Genomic DNA, 23,941 nt, shown 5'->3' with positions numbered 1-23,941 from the left:
CGTTGGAGTGGGGACTCGGGAGAGGCAGGCAGACGAGAGGGAAGAGAAGCAAACGAGAAAAGAAGAGGCAAGAGAGGGAATTGGAGGTAAGGAGAGGAATAAGAGGCAAGAGACGAGGCAAAGAGAATGATGGGCTGTGCCTGGCGGGCACTTTTGAAGGGTGCACATGCCGTGGAAAAGGATCGGGCAACAGGTGATGATGTAACTGCTTTGGCAGAGGCTGGGCAGGGGAAACGCAGCTTAACAGGGAGGCACAGAGGCAGGCTTCTAGCTAGCAGGAGCTGAGTAGAGCAGGAAGAAAGAACAGAGAGAAGGGCTTGGAGAAAGCTTGAGAACAGGGTACCCCCGTCCATCTATTGGATCGCTGGCAGAAGTTGCAAAGGTCCTGTGAAATACCGGGATATGGGGTGCCAGTAAGCGGCCATTTGAATTGATATCTAAGGGGTATTGGAGCAAAGGCGGATAAGTTTAGCCCTAAGTCAGGTGGTAGGTATGGTGGTAGGCCGATTTTCTATGAGTGGGGTAGAGAAGATCCAAGGGCTGGAATCACTAGCGTCCTAGAAATTCAGTGAGGACTGAGGGGGAGGCACAGGCTGCTCAGTGGATCATCATCAAAAAAAGCAGGGGCGGAGGGGTTAAGAGCCCGAGTGAGACACAGTTGCCTGCTACCAGGACTTCGAGAAAAAGCCAGAAGGTGAGGACTGTGCTCGAGAAACGAAGCCTCAGTCGTGGGAAATGGCCAGAAGAGAAGAAGGGAGGGCGTACCAATCGTCGGTGTTGAATGGAGAGTCCCAGGGATCCCTTAGGTGGGAAAGTAGGGCTGTCACATGTGGACCGGGTTTCAGGGTCCCTGCCGGGAGAGCCTATCCGCGTCATAGCACCGTAGGTTGTATTATTTTAAAAGTGGCAGGAAGGAGTCACGCCATACAACAGGGCCCGTGTGGGAGGTTTATTGAGGGAGGGGAGAGAAGGGGCAGAGAAGGGGGCAGAGACCGGTCCCTGGGGAAGAGAGCGAAGGAAGAGAAAGAGAAAGAGACAGGAGGTGGGCAAAGCTCGCCTTTTATAAGGAACCATAGCGGTGTACAGGTGCTCTTAGTGGCTGCAGCTGAGGATATATCCTGTCAGGACCCTAAGGGCAGGCCAGTACAGATGCCTGAATGGTATCAACGTCTACTCTGGATTCTCCCAGGTATCCCTGTTCCTTACCTCTGGCTATGTCCTCTCACACATCTATAATAGACTTTCTCTTCCACCATAGCTAGGACCAGCCAGGTCCTTTTTTTTTTTTTTTTCTTTTTTCTTTTTTGGTTTTTCGAGACAGGGTTTCTCTGTGTAGCTTTGCGCCTTTCCTGGAACTCACTTGGTAGCCCAGGCTGGCCTCGAACTCACAGAGATCCGCCTGGCTCTGCCTCCCGAGTGCTGGGATTAAAGGCGTGCGCCACCACCGCCCGGCCCTTTCTTTTTTATTTCTTTTTTTTTTTTTTCATTCAAACATGCCATCCATTCTTCCTCAAAGAAATGAAAACAACATACATGAAATGTTACCAACAGGTGAAGAGGACCTAGTGTTGGGAGGTAGAGGAGGAGACCTGAAGCTGTCCCCAGGCTAAGCAAGGACATTGAGCATCTTAACACTTCAGCAACAGAACCTGCTACGCTAAAAGCGACACAGGCGTTCTCCTTTGCAGCCAGAGACCTGGCCGCCGCTTCCCTTCCTGACATGGTATGCGTAAAAAGTTTGCTTTTCTCTTCTTGAGAAGAAAAGGGGTCCCATTTTTATGTTTATCGGATGAAGCAAATCTGTAGGCTAAGACAGTAAATTCTCCCGGGGTAGGACTCTAGGGCAATGACTGAGCTGAGTCAGAGCCTGATCTCACTCTTGTCCCAGCAAATGCAGCAGGCCATGCAGACGGAGACTGCCTTCAGCACTGAGCTTTGAGTCTCCTTTGAGGGTAGTGGACACCTCAAAACAACTCATCGTGTCCAGACGGCCGTGGGGATGGCTGGAAGGAGGGAGGTATGAAGGAGGGACCTGAGAGTTGTCGCTTATCACCTGTTTGAGACTATCCTGGGGCATCAAACTTTTGCAGGTAAGGGAACAGCTGCGGAGAAGAAGTCTGTCTCTTTACCCACTGGTTTCTTCAGCGACAGAGTAGTGGGCAGGCCAGCAGCAAGCCTTGTGGGTAGGCTCCCCCAGCCCAGTTATAAGCCCACAGGACCACTCTCAGCAGGGGAGTAGACTCACCCTAGTCTCCTTTCTGTGGTCAGGTCACTCATTTGAGTATCTAACTAAGCCCCTGCCAGGACTCATAGTGCCTGAGAACAAAGCCCTCTCCCAGCTCTTTATCTTATCTACAGATAAGCCAGCTGCTGCACCACAACAACAGACTCTGATTCTTTCCCATCAACTGGAACAACCTCCAAGACAGAACCTTTGTCCTTCCAGGACAGTTATTAGTAAGTATCTCTCCTCTAAGGTCACTTTCCCAAGAGGCCTGGGAGCTCGTCTTGTCTGCCTCCATTTTTTTCCTGGGCAGTGCTCAGAATAAAGGCCATGCTTCCCCTTAGCATGGCTTGGCTGGACTGTGTGGGCTTTGGAGTCAAGTAAGTTTGGGTCCACACCGTGACTCAGTCACACGCCTGCCCTGGGTCATGTAGCTCAGAGCTTGTTAGCTCTGCCAGGAAGATTCCAGGGACTGAGTGATGCTTGCCAACTTCTGCTTTCAGGAGGTCAGTGAAAGCAACCAGGATGTGTGAGGCTTCTGAGGGAGCTGCCCAGACCTGACACTTCGTTTCTTCTTGTTACGAGTATGTTTTGAAAAATGTAATAGCCCTTTGCAGATATTAACTTTCTGCTTTGATCGGTTTTTCAAAGTGTTATTTTAAGTAAAAGATTTCTATTTCACCTAAAAAAAAAAATGCAACTTTCTTATCTGTCATGACTGCACATGTCTTATTCTACTTAATGACATAATGATAATATCTGCCTTTGAAGTTTTCCTCCATCTTCAGAAGAACAGGCTTATTAATTTCACATTTTGAATAAACCATTTTGGCTTCACTTTCAATGGTTTAATTTTCTTAGTTTTTTGTTAATTTCTACACTGTTTCCTCAAAAAAAAAAAAAAACCAAAAAAACTAAACAAAACAAAACAAAACAAAACAAAACAAAAAACCCAGTAGACCAGGGGCTGGGAATGAGTTTCAGTGGATAAAGCACTTGTTTTGCAAGCACGCAGACCAGAATGTGGGTCCCCAGCACCCACATAAAAGCCATGTGGGCATGAAAGCTCACCTGTAATCCCAGCACTCAGGAGTCAGACTAGCTAAACTGACTGGCTCAGGGTTCAGTGAGAGACCCTGCGCAGCAATAAAGCAGAAAGTGATCAAGGAAGACACCCACCCAGGTCAATCTCTGGCTTCCATACATATGTGCATATGTGCATATATGTGCACCTGAACACACGTGTCCATGCAGGTGAACATACATACATATATGGGTATATATTACACACTTATATGTGTGCAAAATAGTAAACTTTAAAATTTTTCTTTTAGCATCTTCAAATAGTTTAGATACTGTCTAAGCTCAAGACCTAACTACATCACACATTTTGAATAATATTTAAAAAAGGCACAGTTCAAAATGCATTTAAAGTCCCACTAAATGTTCTTCTTTTTTTTTTTAAAAAAAAGATTTAGCTATTTATTATATATACATATTCTCATTACAGATGGTTGAGAGCCACCATGTGGTTGCTGGGAATTGAACTCAGGACCTCTGGAAGAACAGTCAGTGCTCTTAACCACTGAGCCATCTCTCTAGCCCTAAATGTTCTTCTTAATTCATATATTTATGAGTGTATTGCTTTCTCAAACACTTAGGGGAGTTAAGCATTTTATCAGATATTTACCTTATATTTATCTTTTTTCTTTCTTTTCTTTTCTTTTTTGTTGGGCCCAGGCTAGCCTTGAACTCACCAAAATAATGACTGTGAGCTTCTACCTCCTGCCTCTGCCTCCCCGGTGCTTGGACCATGGGCATGTGCAACTCTGTTCAGTTATTTCTGTGCTGGGACTGAGTCACAAAGGCATGCTAGATCAGCTCTTACCAGCTGATGGGCATCCCCGGGAATTTATCTTAAGTTTCGTTAAAAAGCATGATCTGGAATATTCCACATGATAGAGCAAACTTACTTCTTTGTAATACATGCAATACATACATACATACATACATACATAGTATAGATTTTCCCGTTGTCAGAGTCCCATAGGTCAAGTAGACTACTTTTGTTAATTACATTATTTGAATGTCTTACTAAATTTGAAGGTGCATTAAAACTCATAGGGGATGAGTGGCATAGTATTTGTGTGGCTTGTGTGATGCCTTGGGCTCCGTTCCTAGGATTGCAGAAAGAGTTGAAAATACACTTTCTATTATTGTATTTTCCTCTTAAACTGACCTTTGAACTCTGGTGCTTTTGTTCTTTGTCTCCACAAAGGCTCCCAGAGTTCAAGTCCACCGTCCTCCCTTGTGTAGGCTCCTGCTGGTGTGTTTTGTCTCTCCCTTTAAACTGCACATACTTCAGCATGTGTCTTTGACAAACACCATGTTAGAGTGCCTTCTGAATTTTAGGAGCAGTGTCTTTGGGCTGGTTATGAACCATCGACCACACCACAACAGCATGACCGCTGCGCTCTGAATTCAGATGGTAGGCACACTGAGTCAGGGTACCACATTTATTTTATTATAACCTCCCCTGTAACATGCCTACTAGATAATACAACTTATGCCTACCGGCTACCAGAAATAGGCTAAAATATCAAAGTATAATACACAATTCATAATCATATATTTCTTACAAGTAAATCATTTATGGAATTATATCCACATATATGTATCATACATGTGTATGGAGAGATATGATTTCTGGCCAGATGGAAACCACAATATGCAGGCTTGACTCCCAGGCAATTAGACAATGCACATTTTTTTCTTTTCCACTTTTTTTTCTGTCCACTGAAGAGAATTACTCTGAAAGAACACATAAAGGAGAAGAGTCACCCATAGAGCTAACCAGATTAAACCATGTTAGGTGCAACAAAGGCCCTAGTTGGGCCTCATGATGATGGAGGACCCAAGCCTCTTTAACTCTGACCAACATTTGAACTCAAGAATTCTAAAGGATGTAAACAATGATTTTTTTTTTTTTTGAGACAGAGTCTAATGTAGCCTAGGCTGGCTTTGAACTCTATGTAGCAGAGAATGATCTCCAACTCTTGATCCTCCTGCCTGCACCACCCAAAAGCTGGGATTACAGGCTGACACCACCAGGCCTGGCTCTTGTGAGAAACTGTGTGCATATGTGTGCTTGTGTACTCATGCGTGCATGTGCGTGTGCATGTGCGTGTATGTGCGTGTGCGTGTGTGCGTGTGCGTGTGCGTGTGTGTGTGTACGTATGTACCCATGCACAGATGTGCACAGGCATGAGGAGCCCAGAGATCACCCTTGGCTGTTGTCTCCCAGGTGCCGTCCACCTTGTCAGCTAGACTGGCCTGGCCACAAGCCTCGGCTCATCCGTCTGCCTGTCTCTGTCCCTCTGGTACTGGAATTACAAGCCCTGCTGTCACCTCCAGCTTTCAGTTTGGGTCCTGCCGACAGAACTCAAGACTTTATGCCTTCAAGACTGAGTTATTTTTTTTTTCAGTGATAAGTTGTGATATCATGTATAACATTCTCATGTTATTGATACAAATTATAACACTGCAAAGTAGTCAGTAGTTGTTTGTGTTCTACAGAACTATATGACTACCACTCTTTATGTCTCATACATTTCTCTTCCTCCTTCCCTCTTTCCGTTGGAATGTTGGAGACTTACCTTGACATTGTAGAAATCTTTGCTGTCAGATTAGTCTCTGGATTCAGTTTCACTTTCAAATTGCCTATATGGTTAGAGACAGAGACAATCCCTTAGAGACAGTGATGCAACATTTCCAGGCTGAGCCTAGTCTCACATTCTTAACATTTTTTTTTCTTAACATTTCTAAATGGCTAAATTGCCTGTAAACCTTTTTGGCCATTCATCTTGACCTTTATTCATGGCTGTTTAATTTACTGCTTTATTGCCCCCCCCCCCCCCCGCCCCCGGCCTGTTTGGTTTTTTATTGTCAACTTGGTACAACCTAGAGTCACATAGAAAGAGGGAATCCCACCAGATTGGTCTATAGCCATCCCTGTGAGAGTATGTTGATGTGGGAGGGCCCAGGTCACTGTGGGCAGCACCATCTCTAGGCAGGTAAGCTTGGGCTGTGTAAGAAAGCCAGCTAAGCGTGAACTAGAGAGTGAGCCAGTCTCCATCCCACAGTGCGGAGTGTCAGGTGCATGCTGCCTGCCCAGTTTTCATGTGGGTGCTGGGGGCTGAACTCCAGCTTGTGTGGACGCACCTAATCCACTGAGCTATCTCCCCAGCCATACCACCCTCCTGTGTTTTTTTTCTGAGACAGGGTCTCACTATGCCGTTCAGGGCTGGGCTGGAACTTGCTATGTAGACCAGGCTGGCCTTGAACTCCTGATCTTCTTGCTACCATCCTGGTGTCATGTCTTTTAGTCATATTAGTCTAGGTAATTTGTTATCTTTCACCTTTGGCTGCTTAGTTCTTCATTTATGTAAAAAAAAAAAAAAAAAAAAAAAAGCTAAAACCGAATAAAAGGAAAAACTACTTCCCTGAAATTTTTTGTCATTTTTTCAAAATAACATATAAAAACTCTTTACAATGGAGAAACATAAAAATTAAGCAACATTTTATATATATTTAATAATTAATATTAGTAAGTGGGAGATAGTAATTTTCATTCGCTTTCAACCCTGAAGAGGCCCAAGGTTGTGTTTTTTTTTTTCCTCAGTAGCACAAAAAGCAACAGATATTGCTGTGGCACTTTCATACCCACTAAATTTTTATAGGACTAAAAACCGAGTTTGAAAAAAACCTGATTATTCATTCTATTAATCATTCATGTATTAAGTACTCAATTGCCACACAAAGAACAAATATTAAATCTGGGTTACTAGCTACATCTGCCTTGATGCCGTTAATAATCCATGACACCAACTAATTATGAAGGTAAGGAGACAGATGCAAAATCCACACACTCATCACTTGAGTAGTCCTCGGTCCTCCATCTTTTCCTCTTGGTACAGGCTTTTACCACTATGGCGATCAGGATACAGATCACAATGTAGGCAGGGATGATCAAGAAGAACGGCCACCGTATAGGCTTGTGGACGTAAGGGCTTACAATGCGGAACCGTACTAGCAAAGAAAAGTACCAGGGGTTAGAAGGCAATGGCTAGGGCTACAGCAAAAAGGTTGCTGTGTGCTGCTGTGACCATTACAACAAATGCATTATACTACTTAAAAGACCTTAACTTTATAGTTACAATTTCATATACAAACTTTATAATTACATGTGATTAATTGTATATAATGTAGATCACATAATGGCATCAGAGCGCCCACCTTTAAGCTTCTCCAAATCCTTGTGAGAAAGTCCTGCCCCTTGTTTTTCTTCTTGTATGTATCTTTCTAAAGGATTTTTAAAAAAAATTTCATGTCCATGTGTGTTTATCTGTATGTATGTTTGTGCATCATGTGTGTGACTGGTGGCTGAGGAGGCCAGGAGAGGGTGTTGGATCTTCTGGAACTGGAATTTACAGATGGTTGTGAGCCACCATGTGGTTACTGGGAACCGAACTTGGGTCCTCTGAAAGAGCAACAGTACTGTTAACTAATAGCTGGGCCATCTCTCCAGCCCATGCTCTTTGCTTTGCCTTGGAGACTTTTCTATTCCAGGTAGTCTCTGTCTGGTGATATAGACAGAAGGAATTGAAGTCTGATCCTTGTTACCAGTGAGGACTTCTCAAACTCTTATTCTGGTAAAAAAAAAAAAAATGCTGTACATAATATTTTAGGTCTAAATTATGTTTTTTTTTTTTAAAAATCAACATGTTTTTATGCCCTTTCTTACAAGTTGTTTTTTCAAAGAGTCCTTACAGAATATTTATAGTTTTAGATTTCACATTTAGATCAATGGTCTACTTCATACAGCATCAATATTGGTTGGCTCACAACAGCCAGGGGATCCAACACTCTGGTCTCTGAAAGCACGTGTACTCACATGCATATACCCCCTGCCCCAATATACACACATACACAGAATTAAAAAAAATAATAAGAGCAAGTTGTTTAGAAAAAAATATATACTGGGTGGGCATGGCGCTGCATGCCTTAATTGCAACACTTGGTAAGCAGAGTCAGGAGGATCCCCTGGAGTTTGAGGCCAACCTGGCACATTGTAAGTTCCAGGCCAGCCACAGGCTACACAGTGAGACCTTTGAGAAGTGTCTTTTTTTTTCTTCAAATCTGTTAAGATTTTCTCTGTGATTAATTGTATCACACACATAAAAGCAACATTATGCCATCTTTTCTAGTCCTTTGTTCCTGTCTTGTTCTTTCCTTAGTTTAAGGCCTAGGACATAGGAAACATACTGAATACATACAGTGAGGTCAGACTTCACTGTTTTGTTCCTAATTTTATGGGAAAACAAATATTGCTAATCATACAATGTGTCGTTTTCAATTTTTTGATATCATTTATCAAACTGACCAGATCATCCTCTGTAGTCTATTCACTGCTTTGTGGCAGGTGAGGAATCTCAATCTCAGTCTCTCTCTCTCTCTCTGTCTCTGTTTCTCTGTCTCTTTCTCTCTTTGCAGCACCGAGGATTGTACTAGTTGCTGTTTTAAGAACACCTCATGGACTGACTGATGGTGGAGGACATCTGTGATCCAGCAGTAGGAGGCAGAGAAAACTAGGAGTCCAAGCAAGCCACACACTCTTCCAACAGCACAGACAGACATCTCCCAGTTCCTTTTCCCCTTTCTGGGTCTGGGCACAGAAGGTGAGGTCATTCCTTTTCTGATGACTGGGTGCAAGGCAGAGAACCTGGCTTCCCTGTCCTGTTCTCAGGGACCCCCTTGTCCCACTTTAGCTTCTTCTCGGGGTCTGGGGTCTCCTTCTTGCCTGCTGTCTCCTCAAAACCTGTGCAATGACACCGGCAGTCTGCACCACCAGAGTCAAGGATCTTGACTTCTCTATATTTCTGGTCTGGCTCCTGGTCCACAAGTGACTCTGGGTACCTGAACTTGGGCAGTCAGGGGCAACTGCCCTTGAGGAAGCAAATCCCTGAGGTCTTTATTGGTGGTCCATCACTCTACACATTGAGCTGGGGTGGTAACTTTCTTTTGAGAGTCCTCATTGCTGATAGGGTCCTTAGTTTGAGAGGCTGGGGTCTCTCAAAGGGCCATAGCCAAGCTGGTCTGGTACCCACTGATAGAGTCCATAACAAGTTGTTGAAAGGACAACATGATTAAAAATGACAAAGGATTGTGGGATCCTGTGCTCTCTTGTGCCTCATGCAAAAGGCTGGTACCTGCTGCCGGGAGGCCATCATGGGTGCAGTGACTCTGCTGAATTCTCCAGGTTAGGTCGGTGTGGTTAGAGGAAGAAGCCTTCTTCGCATGTTCCCAGTCAGCCATGGAAGTCATGGAATTGGTATTAAAAGACAGCATGGCATGATAACTCTGGTTACATAATTGGCTTTACTGAGGGACAATTTGGTTTTAAAGGTATGTGATTACATTACAGTGTTTCCTTCACAGCACCTTTATATAGCCTGTGTATGGTGCTGTGTCCTTCTAAAAGTGGCTTTGAACACTTTCAGAAACTTCTTCAAGTCAGTTGGTCTTTATATAGCTCCATCAAAACATCAGGACAAAAGCCTCACTTTCTAGTTTGAGTCATTCTAGAAAGTACGGTATCTTAGAGTTTTTATTGCTGTGGAGAGTCACCGTGAACACAGCAACTCTTATAAAGGAAAGCATTTAATTGGGGCTGGCTTACAGTTCAGAGATTCAGTCCATTATCGTCATGGCTTGAAGCATGGCAGCGTGCAGGCAGACATGGTGCTGGAGAAAGAGCTGAGAGGTCTACATCTTGATCTGAAGGCAGTAGGAGACTGACTTGAGCTTCTGAGATCCCAAATCCTGCCTCCACAGTGACACACTTCCTCCAGTAAGGCCACACCTCCTATTAGTGCCACTCCCTATAGGCCAAGCATTCAAACACAGGAGTCTGTGAGGGCCATTCTTATACAAACCACTGCACATGGGCAGCCACGCTTCTCCATCTGAGACCTCACAGTGACATGGTTGTTTGTTGGACCTGCTCTAAACAAACTGAAAAACAATATGGGAAAGCTGAAATACAGTCCTCTTGTACAACTTTCATGAGCATGAAGTTTATTGGAAAAGAAACCATGCTTTTCCAGGAAAGGCTGGTCATTTGGAACAGTTAGAAAGCCATGCCTTACTCAAACTTAAATCCTTCTGGATTACTTTAAAGAGTGTCTCAAGACAAAATAGCAACAATAACAACAAAATCCTCAGGAGTAAGTGTCAAATACTTTGCAATGTGTAGATGTAACAGTCTTATTAAATAAGAAACACAGAGCCAAATGTAGAGTTAAAAGCCCAAGAGGTCAGAGCAGTAGCTACAAGCTGATACTAAAAACCCTTTCTTACCCTTCGCTGCCACTGTTGTCCTTCCCCTGAAAAAGAGACCTACTTCCTGTGTATCTGTCTTTTTATTGACTTTCTGTTCTGCCTTCTTATTGGTTGTAAACCCAACCACATGACCTCCTCATCACTGCCTGTCTATACAGACCTCTAGGTCTCAATGGTTGGTATTGAGATTAAAGGTGTATGTCTCCATGCTGGCTGTATCCTTGAACACACAGAGATCTGCCTGTCATGTGCTTGGGATTAAAGGCGTGTGTGCTACCACTGCCAGACTTCTGCTATGGCTTGCTATTAGCTCTGACCCCCCCAGGTAACTTTATTAACATATAAATAAAATCACATTTCAGTAAAAATAAAATATCACCATAGCAATGAGTGCCATTTTGTGGTGTGTTTTGTTGCTATAGTGAATTGACTGACAATCTTATAGTAGATACCCATTGGTATGGATTTTTACCTTCATGGAGGTACTTGGGATTGAACTTAAGGTCTTATTACGTGCTGTCTAAACTATCTACCACTAAACTATATCCCTAACCCTGATCTGGAATTTTAACTTTTTCTTTTCTTTCTTTTTTTTTTTTTTTTTTTTTTTTTGGTTTTTTGAAATAGGGTTTCTCTGTGTAACAGTCCTGGCTGTCCCAGAGTTCACTACGTAGAACAGGCTGGCCTTCGAACTCACTGAGATCCACCTGCCTCTGCCTCCCAAGTGCCTGGATTAAAGGCGTGCGCCACCACTGTCTTTTGAATACAGATAACTATACACTATGAACTAGCTTCTGGTTAAAGATTTTTATATGTGCATTTATAAAGGATGATCTTCAGTGATTTTGTTGTTGTTGCTAGTTTGCACACATGAATTTGTTAGCAGGGTTATGTTTTCCTCAGATGATAAAGCAGTTGACAGGGCTTCCCTCCTACTGTTCGAAGTGGTATTTCTTCCTTGTAAAAATGTGTCTCAATTTACCCTGAAAAGCATCTGGATCTACATTTTGTTTTCCTGCTTTTTCTTTGTTGTTGTTGTTTTGTTTTGTTTTGTTTTTGTAATGGGTTTCTTAGCCATAACCACAAAATTCCAGAGAACTTTTGACTCTGGTTTCTTGGTACTGCCCTTTGGTTGACAATTCCTGGTCGTGCCGGGGTGGCTTTGTCAGCCTGTTTCTTGTTGGTAAGTAGACAGGAGCCAAAAAGAGATGTACTTCTTCTGACCACATCCAGTTCACAAGACAGGATTCTTTTAATGTGAGTTTCTGAGTGTTAGATTAAAAAAAAAATACACTAAGACCACACCCATGGGTCTTTTTGGCAGACTTTTCTGTTTTGGACCTTGCCATGGCTACTGTAAACTGACCTACTTAACATTGCTAGTAACCTTGTCAGGTGTGTGTGTTTGTGTGTGTGTGTGTGTGTATGTGTGTGTGTGTGTGTGTATGTGTGTGTGTGTGTGTGTGTGTGTGTGTGTGTGTTCCAGAGGTGGACGGAACTGAGTGTCTTCCTCAGTTTCTCAATACCTTATCTTCCGTGTCTCTCATTTGCCTGAAGGTTACCAATTAATCTAGAGTGGCTCCTGTCTCTGCTTCCCAAGTGGCAGAATTCCAAGTTCGTACCACCACACCCAGCATTTCTATGTGAGTTCTGGGACCCAACTCCAGTCCTCGTGTTTGTGAGGCAAGCGCTTTACCTCCTCCGTCCCACAGTGCTTTAATTATGTTTTCTATTTGTTAGGAAGACTCACCAGGGATCGGCTCGGCTCGTTGCTGATTGCCACTATCAATGCTCCCACCAGGCCATTGATCCTGTGTATTTATACAATCTGGAGGTAAGTATGTGGGGTCACAGTGGCAATTCTTCTTGTTATTACATACCTGAAAACAGCATAAAGTCACAGGCTAAGACAGCCAGCCAGGTTCGTTTACACCAGGAAATCTGCAAACTAATGTTTATGTAAGATGCTGTCCATTTTCCTGTGTGGCTTATTATTTGGGAAGGAGGGAAGCAGGCGGGGGGTAGCAGGGGGGGGGGAAAGAGTGAGGAGAGGGACTCAGCCCCTGCTTTCCTGAGCAGTTTCAATGGCTCCCTTCCTCACTCTCGTCTGCTACTTACACCATGATGGTTGCACTGTGCTGGTGTACAATTGTATTGCAAGATGGCATCTTCTACACATTCTTTATTCAGGCAAACCTGGAATGGACAAGGTAACTGATACGCCGGCTAGATTCACTGCTTAATTAAAAGCATTCCATACTCTCTTAAGATAGCTTGAAATACCATCTTATCCCAGTTAAACTGGCTATCGACAAAACGACAGAAAACCAAAAACGGCACCCCCAAAACACACACTAGCGAGGGTGTGACAAAGAGGGGGACCTTCAGCACCACTGGTGGAAATGTAAATTAGTATAGTTCTTATGCAAAGTGTATGGAAAGCCCTCAAAATAAATCGATAAGAAAAAGATTTAGAGCTATTCTGGGCTCCAATAGTCCCACAGGTGGGTACACACCCAAAGAAGATTAAAGTCAGGCTGTTGAAGAGACACCTGCACTGTCTTGTCCTGTTTATTGCATCATTATTCATAATGGCCAAGCGATATCGCTGGTTTACTGCCACCAATAGATAGGTGGATAAAATGTGGTATATATGCTGCATAAGAAAAATGTATCAATGTAATTATTACAAATTATTAAAAATCAACCAATTATAAATTATCGCAAATAATACATAAAAATGCATATTGAAATGATTATTTGGCCACAAAAAAAAGAATGCAACCTTGCCAACACAGAACATGGGAGAGCTTACAGGGTATTTTGTGAGGTCATCATTATGTGAATCCAAACAGAATTAGAGAGTTCTGGGGTTCTGAGGGACTGGATGCAGTATGGGTGGGGGCAAGGCAGCTGAAGAAAGGTTTACTAACAGGTAAAAAGTTACAGTTAGAAAGGGGGAGCAAAGCTGGGCAGTGGTGGCGCACGCCTTTAATCCCAGCACTCAGGAGGCAGAGGCAGGCGGATCTCTGTGAGTTCGAGGCCAGCCTGGTCTACAGAGTGAGCTGTTACACAGAGAGACCCTGTCTGGAAAAACAAACAAACAAAAAAAAAAAAAAAAAAAGAAAGGGAATAAGTTCTGGTACTGTACTGCAGAACAGAATGGTGACTAGTGAGCTATGTATGACATGTTACGGATGTCAAATAAAAAGTGATAAATACGCCAGGCAGTGGTGGCGCACGCCTTTAATCCCAGCACTCGGGAGGCAGAGGCAGGTGGATCTCTGTGAGTTCAAGGCCAGCCTGCTCTCCAAAGCGAGTTCCAGGAAAGGCGCAAAGCTACACAGAGAAACCCTGTCTCGAAAAAACCAAAAAACAATAAATAAATAAATAAATAAATAAATAAAAGTGATAAATACTTAAAAGATAGATATGCTGACTGCTCTGATGCGATCACTGCAGAAGTATTTACATGTTTCAAAAATATCACATTGTGCCTACAATATACATAATTGTTATGTAAGAATGAGATGAAACGACTAACAAGCATTCTCAATACTGAGCCAGTCTTCAAACACCAGAAGAGGCAGGAGATTTTTCAGACACCTCATTTGCAACAACAACAACAAAAGTCATAACGGGAAAACACGGCCCTGTCACTGGAAGGACACCAATTTAGCGTCACATGGATATAGTTAACATTCTCAAAAACCCCTAGGGGAAATACAGATGATGGACTAGAGTAAAGTGGGGCAGTAACGTGAGAACAAAAGACTATGAACTAAGGTCAAATTGTAAAGGGCACCACACAGAACTTCTAGAGAACAGACTAAGGGATGGAAAACTTCACTGCATGGGCTGAGCAGCAGATGTCGGGACATGGATGAACCTGCAGACACAGGGTTTGAGGCTAAAGAGTCTAAGGAACAGAGAAAAACAAACCAGGAAAGTAAACAAAGTCTAAGGGACCGGAAGGAGTGCCATCGTGAGCTGGCACTCTTTCCGGTCCCTTAGACTTGGTTCTCACACTGTAGCCCAGTGTCTGGGCTGTGATTCTGCAGCATTATTTTTTCATTCATTTTGTCATCCTTGCCACTAAATGAGGGACTGTAACCCGCTGACGGTTAACATAATCTCAGACAGAGAAAAGCCTGTTTTGACATTTTAGTCTCCCATTTCCTCAGACACTGCCATTAAAAAATTATGACCCAAGCCGGGCGGTGGTGGTGCACGCCTTTAATCCCAGCACTCGGGAGGCAGAGCCAGGCGGATCTCTGTGAGTTCGAGGCCAGCCTGGGCTACCAACTGAGTCCCAGGAAAGGCGCAAAGCTACACAGAGAAACCCTGTCTCGAAAAACCAAAAAAAAAAAATTATGACCCAAACCTCCTGACCTCAGATCCCAACTGGACAGTCCACCTGCAGAGCTTACGATCAGGACAACAGCAGCCACACAACAGCCTGTTTGCACAGGCGAACTGAGCTCCTGCCACATCACCGCTGCTGGATTTGTTTCTCTTGTGTTTTCTTTGGAATTAATGGTATACATACGGTGCACAACATACTATTTTGATATACAGACAGAACTGGAAATATTTAATTTGGAAAACAAAATTGTGGGGCTGTCTATGTCTGTGTCTATCTTCATTCTACCCATAAAATGGGATATTGCTCAGTCAGGCAATTCTGACTTTGATAATGTGGATGCATCACAACGTTAAGTGACATCACACAGACACAGAAGGGCATATACTTCATGACCTTACTTATGTGTGGAAACTAGGAGGGCTGTAGAAGCTTATAGGAGGCCAGTGGTGATGAGAAGAAGATGAAGAGAGGTCATGTAAGCTTGCAGATGTGAAGAATGATGGAGGATGAGTAAATCTATGGATATAATGAACAACCAGGGTACTGCAGTTGATAATGTACGCCTAAGGCATGATGAGAGAACCAGCCTGAGATCTTTTTATCGTATGCACAGGGTAATGTACATGAGAATGGAAATCCTAAGTGTGTGTTAGATATGTGATATTCTAGTTTCATTTCTGTTATGATAAAATGCCCTGACCAAAAGCAACTTAGGAACAGAAAGAATTTACCAGGCTTACGGTCTCTTGTTACAGTCCATGCCTGAGGGCAGGAACTCAGGTAGCTAGTCACATCCCACCCATAATCAAGAACAGGGAGAAATGAATGCATGCAGGCCTACTTGCTTAATAGCTTCTCTACTCAGCTAGATAGAATTCTCTTCTCTTATACTGCTCAGGATCCCCTGCCTAGGGAATGATGCTGCCCACAGAGGGCTGTGCCTTCCTACATCGATTAACAATCAAAACAATCCCCCACAGACATCCTTGGACTGACAGGGTCTAGATAATTCCTCAGTTGAGACTCTATTCCCAGGTAGCAAGTTGACAGTTAAAACTATCACATGCTAATTAAATGTGCCTGGTTTTTTTTTTTTTTTTGGTTTTACTCTGTGAAAGCTTTATTTTCACCATTATTTATGGATAATTATACCCAAAGATAATTCACCACATCAGAAGTGCTCTCTTTCTGTAACATTCTGAAAACGTAACAAAATGCAGTGGGTGAACCACCTGATGGTCTCTTCTGGGAATCTGTGTGACTTCCACAAAAGTACAAAGCAGCCAATGAGACTCCATAGTGGCAGCTGCTGGGCAGGATTGATGGATTTTTTTTTTTCTATTTTATTCTTTGAGTTTTGTCCTTATTTTCCAAACTTCACTGTATACTGCATACTTACATTTTGAGAGAACACATTACCAGGCATACATATCAATAAGGACACACTACACAACACTGAGGAGTTCCTGAGGAAAGATCATACAACAGTGGGGGTGCTGGGGAGAGGAGATCATCCCACACCACCCTGGGAATGCTGGGGAGAGGAGATCAGACCACACAGCAGTGGAGTTGCTGGGGAGAGGAGATCATCCCACACCACCCTGGGAATGCTGGGGAGAGGAGATCAGATCACATAGCAGTGGAGTTGCTGGGGAGAGGATATCATCCCACACCACCCTGGGAATGCTGGGGAGAGGAGATCAGACCACACAGCAGTGGAGTTGCTGGGGAGAGGATATCATCCCACACCACCCTGGGAATGCTGGGGAGAGGAGATCAGACCACACAGCAGTGGAGTTGCTGAGGAGAGGAGATCATCCCACACCACCCTGGGAATGCTGGGGAGAGGAGATCAGACCACACAGCAGTGAAGTTGCCGGGGAGAGGAGATCATCCCACACCACCCTGGGAATGCTGGGGAGAGGAGATCAGACCACACAGCAGTGGAGTTGCTGGGGAGAGGTCACCTACCTTGTTGGAGCCGCAGACAGTTCCATCTTTCACCCACATATTATGGCTCTCTTTATGATCAGGGGCATATTCCAGGGAAACGCAGATTTGCCCACTTATATTGGCATAAATTATAGTGGCAGATCTTATTCTAACTAAATTGTCACTTCTGTATTTACATATTAATTTCCCACACTTCCGGTCACTATAATTTACAGAAAAATGAAAGCCATTATTTTAATAAATATTTTAATATCATTTCAAATATAAATAGATTTAAATTAAACATTGGAGTTGGCAATTAATTTTGAATAATACACACAGTCTTTCCTGAATTAGTAACAATAATGAACAAATTAATTATGAACTCTTCAGTTAGCTAGATTACCATTTGTGATTTCTTCACCTGTATTTGGTCCTTAAACACAGTCAAATCCAAGCTTATTCTAACTTTTAAAAATGAGCGATTGGCCTGCTCACCAGTCCGATTGGATTTCCTATTTCGGTTTAACAACTGATAAGATACTGAAATCCACATCCAAAAATCATCGTCCATCATGCATATTATTGCAATAAAATAATAAAAGCATATAATACCCTAATGGCAGTGCAGAAAAACCCAAGGAAAAGCACAAACACAACGAAACAATATGAGACACTAGGGGTTGGGGATTTAGCTCAGTGGTAGAGCGTTTGCCTAGAAAGCGCAAGGCCCTGGGTTCGGTCCTCAGCTCCTCCCGCCCCCCCCCCCCCCATAAATAAATAAAGAGACATTAGGTACAGAAGAACAATAATAAAAATGAGGATTGTTGGTCAGACAAGTAAGAATATAGACAGAAAACTATGGAATGGTCTGGTCAACAAGGGAAAGGAAACATGCCATCTTCCTGCTCCACACACACAGAGAATACCTGTCAGTGAGGGAAGTCATCTCCTATGTAAGTGGCTTTCAATTCAACTTCCTGCCAAGATGGTCTTGGAAGATACTCTCCCTCCACTCTCCAGTCAGCTAGATTGTCATGAAAAGCTCCTTTTCTATCATCTCTTTGCCTGTGGACTAACTGACTTCCATGCATGACGAGACCAAGGCTTTGCACAATAGACAGACATATGCACACTTATTCACAAGAAGAAAGCAGACTTAGGAAAGGAAGTGAGAAGCTACATCTGTTAGGCACACTGCTGTTCCCTCTTTAGCTAAGTGTTACTCTTCTAGCCTGCAAGGGTTGGCCATGAAACCCAGTAAGCCTGATGCTGGAGGAGCCTTTCTTGCTTTGATGCGCACTATAGAAATCCCTTGGCTGGCACCACTTTGAGACCAGCAATCCCAGTGAAGCAGAGGACGCTAATAACTGAGGGCAGTCACCCAAACGATCCAGGCTGAGTTCTTCAGGAAGAAACACAACTATGATAAGAAGCACAGGGAGACATGGGTCTACAGAGCAAATCTGTAACTACAAAAGACGGAGACAAGACTGGCACCTCCAGCAAATCATATGTGCACACAGCATGCACACACACACATGTGCACGCACACACGTGCACACACACACACACACACACACACACACACACACACAGCATGCATACTGTCTAAGCCACACATTCAGTAATCACTCCATCACCCAGCTAGTGTGACAGACCATTGCTTCTCTGCCAATCACAGCCTTAGCTTTAACCTTTTAATGTTCCCTCTTCACATATAGGATTTATTAAAACACACAGACATGGAATTACCCCCACTTCATGCAAACATTCTTTTTTTTTTTTTCAGCAAAGATCTTCTTATGACAGTCTTTCAAACAAAACAAAACAAAAACACCCACAAGCCCAAATCCTTGGGAAGTCTCCAGGGTGCCAAAACTCAGGTGCTTGCAGGTGGCCTGAGGTACGATGTCTATAGCTTACTGCCATGTGCCACCGTCAGTAACACTGTGTGTTAAATTCCTGGTGAGCCCCTGGTCATGGCCTTATAGGTTCTTCATTGATGTTTCCCTTCCTTGTATTTTAATTTTAACTCTATAGAGAATGTCCATTCCTGGGGCTGAAGAGATGGCTCAACTGTTACGAGCACTGGCTGCTCTTCCAGAGGACCTCAGTTTGATTCCCAGCACCCAGATGGGTAACTCACAACAGTAACCCCTGTTCTAGCCTGTCCAGGCATCAGGCATGCAAGTGGCACACAGACACATATGCAGGCAAAATATCCATACACATAAAAAAATAAACAGGAATGTACAAAGAAGAATGTCCACTTTGTGTGTGTGTTGTATAAGTATTTGTACATGGTGTGTATGACGGTCTAGCTGTCTGCGCATGTGTATAGTGGACCATAGGTCAAGAACAGGTGTTTTTATCTATCCTTCTCCACCTTTTTCTGTGAGACAGGGCCGCCCAATGAACCTGGAGCTCACCTAAAGAGTCCCTAAGGTCCACCTGTCACTGCTCTCCAGTACCAGAGTAACAAAAGTATGCCATGTCCATTCTTTGTAAAATTAAGGAGAGAGCATCCAAAGTTTTAAAAGTTGTATACTTATGGCTGATGAGTGGACCTTCATAGAAATAAAACACTGATTGGCAAAAGACAGAGAACAATTCAGACACAGCCAAATTAGTTCAACTGTGACAACAGCCCGGGTGTGTGGGAAACGGCAGGGAGCTCTTTCTGCACTCCTGACATCTGTCACGGGATTAAACATGTCAGGCATCATGGTCAGGTGTTATTTTGCTTCTATATGAAAGTAACTGGTGACATTTTCAAAAAGTGGTAGGGTCTGGTCACATGTCTTAAGGCATACTTAGGTGCGCAGGCCTTGTATCCTGAAGGGCTGATACCGCAGTTCCCAGATATGTCCGTTTTGGAATTCAGCTCGTTGTAGCATTCGTTTGTGCCAAAGTCTGAGTCTGGAAGTTAAACAAAAAAGTGTTAGCTGCACTGAATGTTCAATCCTTTGCATTAAAACAGGTCATGAATGCTTTCAAAATTCTGAAATGGTTCAGAGTATACTGCACAAAATACAAGCATCACATAAAACTGAAAATAAAGGCATATGGACGAAGGCACAAAACCATTTCAAACATGATGCCTGATATGTAATGCTAATATCCCCATACATGTAAGCAAGAAAGGCAGTTTTTTAAACAAATAATTGACTTACTGGTGAATAAAGGTGAGCTTTTTATTTGCACAAACGTCTTCTCACCAAACCATTCACTGACTACTTTCACCTCTGATTTTTCTAGCTTCAATTCTCCTAAGACCCAAACTACCTAGACAACAGTTTCTATTTTCAACCTCTATCCACTCTACTCTTGTTGAAACCGCTGACTGGGACTTCTGATGCCTGCATTGCCCGGTGGGAGGAAAGTGGCCTGTCACAACAGCAGCCTGTGCGGTTACTAGGCACTCAGTCAGGTTGCCTAGAGACGCCACCGAACCAAAGTTAATGGTTTATTCTATTTCAGAAGTCATTTGCCAAGTTTGTTGTGGGTAAGAAATGCGGACTTTGAGCTTGGTGGGGGCAGCAAATGGTTGCTTATGGACCAGAGAGCAGGCAGAATCTGAGTATTTCATAGCTGCAGGGACACTATTAGACCCTCCACACATTGCTACCTTCTTCCCAGCTTCCTCCTGAGAGTAAACCTGGGCAAGATAGGAGATGAGCGTATGGAGAGATGGCTTTGGTTGCATCATGGCTCCACATCTGCCACATCAAAGCATGCAGCTGAAAACCCGGGACGCCCGCGGGTGAGACACATGGGAACAACCTTCTCCAAATTCTAACTGAAGCCCAATGAATATCAATTATTAACAAACAGCAAAGGAATCCAGACAACGGGCCTCGCCTTTGAGGTCTAGTGGAGTACAACAGGTGGTGGCCTCTGCAGGATGCACAGTGCAGAGACAGGCCTTTTCAACAGCAGCCCTGGAGGAGGGAAGGCAGGCCAGCAACCTTTAACCAAAGCTAGGTCTCTGCGATTTCACTAGGAATAACAGAACAAAGACGGCTGGCTGCCTTAACATAACAGTGCAAGTGTCTTGACATACACATGGGAAAATACCACAAAGGATGCAATCTACAAGAAAAAAAAAGTACCAGAAATAGATGGGGAGGAGAGATAGTAAAGAATCCGGTTTGATTCCAAACACTCATGCACGTAAAATAAAAATAAATAAGTCCCCCAAAGCACCAAAAATAGAAATGGAAGTAATCCTAGATGAATAGATATAAGCATATATTTGAGTTTTGAGGTCTGTGTGATAACTCACCACTTAGTTCATTGTTCCAAGAAACTCAGAGAACACTAAACAGAAGTTCACAGTTGGGCCATGCAAACCAGACCTGAGCTCAATTCCCAGAACCTACCTGCAGCAGGAAGAGGGGACTGGATCCTGAAAGCTGTTCTCTGAACCCCACATGACACACGCACACCTGTATGAATACACCACACCCACATACACACACACACACACACACACACACACGCACACACACACACGCACACGCACGCACACACGCATGCACGCACGCACGCACGCACACTATGATGACAGAAAAACAAAACCAAAAAAAAAAAAAATCAACCAACCAAACAAACAAAAACTAAAGAAAGAGAAAAGCAGTGCATTGTGGGTTCTGGTTTCTCAGAAAACACGGAAACCCCATGGCTGTGGAGTCACTAGTAACTGGCAATAAAATCACTCTCCTTTCTTTACTCAGAAGATTGATTTTCACTCAGGATCCTTTCAAGTATTCTGGGTCCAGGGAGGGCATTTCTTGAATGAATTGCTCAATGCTCTTCCTTGGATTTTGAAATGTATCACCTGTCATCTATTTCTTCACTGGGTCTGGTGGTTCAGATTTGTAACCTCAGCTACTTGGGGAGCTGAGGCAGGAGAATCACAAAGTCAATGCCTTTCTGGGATGTAGAGTGAGTTCAAGGCTAGCCCAGGAAACTTAGCAAGGAACTACTTCAAAAACCATGAGCAGAATGGTGAGTGGGGGCTGGGGATGCCGGTGGTGGAGAGCAGAGACCACATGCGGCAGGCGTGGCCCTGAATGCCATTCTCAGGACCGCAGACAAAACCACACAAACCCATCTCCTTCTTTCCAGCACCCAGAAAATGCTTAAACGGAAAAGCCAAATGGCTCAAAGTACCGCTGCCAAATATATCGCGGCACTGTTTTGCTCCATCCTGACACGAGCCGTTAACACAGATCCAGTGATTGTCTGCACACCGGTACCCGTCGTGAACGAAGAAGTCTTCCTCACACAGCTCGGACGTGCCGTTGCAGTACTCTGGGAGATCACACTCCCCAGTGGCAGGCCTGCACACTTGCCCTTTCGTCTTCACCTGATGGGGTGAAGTGAATCACACTCAATAAAGCAGCAGAGAAGCAGAGAGGCACTCTACAAACTGTTCCTGTGCATCGCGTCGGTCATGCAGAAATGCATGCTCTTACTGACACACCAGCACGGATAGGTAACCTCTTAAGGCTCCACCCCAGATGAAGAGCTACAGGCAATTAACGGCTGCTGGGAGAGGGGGAGTCAGCCTGCTCCAGGGATGTGCCCCCTAACTGATTATCCAATGCCAAGTGGTCTGCCCTGACAATATACATACAAACAACAATAAATGAACTCAGCATGTTGCATGTATATATTTATTAATTTACATGTAAATATAGATGTAACAACAATAATTAAATAAAAGAAGCCATGAATTAGAAAGAGGGTGGGATGGTTGTGGGGGGAGTTGGAGGGAGGAGGGAGAAATGATCTAAATATATTTTATATGTATGAAATGTAAAAATAATAAAAATACACTATTAAACTAAAATATGTGCTGCTTGCAGCACATTTTAACTATAAATGACATGTAATAGGAACAATGTTTCTATTTTAGCCATTTCATACAACCCATACACTCTTGTTTTAACTTTTAAGGAATGAATGTTTGGAATATTATAGAAATTTAAAAGAAAATTAATTTGTCATGGTTGAAAGAATTTTGCTAAGAATTTTCTGACATTTCTGGTAGAAAATGTATGCAAATAGAATGAAAGAGTTAAAATTATTTTCTTAAGAATGGAAAATGTCTGGAGACTTCCATTGGGTCCCTCCCCTTGGAGCTCAGGGAATTCCAAAGAAGACAGAGAGGAAGGATTGTAGGAGCCAGAGGGGTTGAGGGCACCAGAAGAACATGGCCCATGGAATCAGTTGGGGGCTCAACTAAGCATGGTTCCTCTGGGCTCACAGAGACTGAAGCTGCAGTCACAGACGGTGTGGGTCTGCACTGGGTCCTTTGCATATACGTCATGGCTGTTAGCTTTGGTGGGAGTAGGGGTGTCTCTGACTGTTTTGCCTGCTCTTGGGACCCCTTTCTTCCCACTGGGTTGCCTTGCCCTGCGCTGATATGAAGGTTTGGGCCTGGTCTTATTGTATCTTGTTATGCCGTATTTGGTTGAGATCCCTAAAAGACCTGCTCTTTTCTGAAGGGAAATGGAAGAGGAGCAGATCTGGGGGGAGGGGAAGAGTGTGTGTGTGTGTGTGTGTGTGTGTGTGTGTGTGTGTGTGTTGGGAGAGGGGACTGGGAGGAATGAGGGAGGGGAAACTTCGGGCAGGATGTATTGCATTAGAGAAGAATAAAAAAAAAAGAAATAGAGTAAATTTGGAAAAAAATTACAAGTTAATTTTGAAAGTGGTAATAGGTAACACTTGTGATATAAAAACAAACCACTGACAAATGTAAAAAAAAAAAGAATATAAATGTCAACACTCTTTAAAAGAAAAAGCTTGGGTCTGAAGAGATGGCTCAGTGGTTATGGTTAAGAGCACTGGCTGTTTGTCCAAGTTCAGAGCCCAGCACCCACAGGACAGCTTACAACCATTTGTTATCCAGTCTCAGGGGATTCTATACTCTTTTCTGGCCTCTGTGGGACCAGGTATGCATATGGTACTCAGACAAAACACCCATACACATAAAAATTAAGAAAAAA

The 23,941-nt window shown here is 43.5% G+C and overlaps 1 protein-coding gene and 1 long non-coding RNA gene across 2 annotated transcripts in view; one reads left to right on the top strand and one right to left on the bottom strand.

Annotated features, from left to right (window-relative positions):
• The first annotated feature begins 221 nt into the window (after nt 1–221).
• On the top strand, nt 222–2,343 carry LOC131919295 (uncharacterized). The gene is made up of 3 exons (XR_009381213.1): nt 222–694; nt 1,552–1,723; nt 2,269–2,343. It is a non-coding gene; the product is annotated as an uncharacterized LOC131919295 (long non-coding RNA).
• A 2,383-nt stretch (nt 2,344–4,726) lies between these two features.
• Adam2 (ADAM metallopeptidase domain 2) overlaps nt 4,727–23,941 on the bottom strand; it is a 53,432-nt gene continuing 34,217 nt past the window's right edge. Inside the window, exons 14-21 of the mRNA XM_059273440.1 lie at nt 22,101–22,296; nt 19,739–19,844; nt 16,962–17,145; nt 12,743–12,820; nt 12,375–12,504; nt 7,153–7,312; nt 5,881–5,944; nt 4,727–5,035 (exon numbers count right to left, since the gene is read on the bottom strand). Of these exons, the coding sequence (XP_059129423.1) occupies nt 5,911–5,944; nt 7,153–7,312; nt 12,375–12,504; nt 12,743–12,820; nt 16,962–17,145; nt 19,739–19,844; nt 22,101–22,296 (888 nt within the window). The 3' untranslated portion in view covers nt 4,727–5,035; nt 5,881–5,910. The remainder of the gene's footprint in view (nt 5,036–5,880; nt 5,945–7,152; nt 7,313–12,374; nt 12,505–12,742; nt 12,821–16,961; nt 17,146–19,738; nt 19,845–22,100; nt 22,297–23,941) is intronic.

The sequence above is a fragment of the Peromyscus eremicus genome, chromosome 9 (genome assembly GCF_949786415.1).
Source record: "Peromyscus eremicus chromosome 9, PerEre_H2_v1, whole genome shotgun sequence".
Classification (NCBI taxonomy): domain Eukaryota; kingdom Metazoa; phylum Chordata; class Mammalia; order Rodentia; family Cricetidae; genus Peromyscus; species Peromyscus eremicus.
Note: the sequence above shows the minus strand (reverse complement) of the source record. Positions and strands in the feature narration are given on the sequence as shown.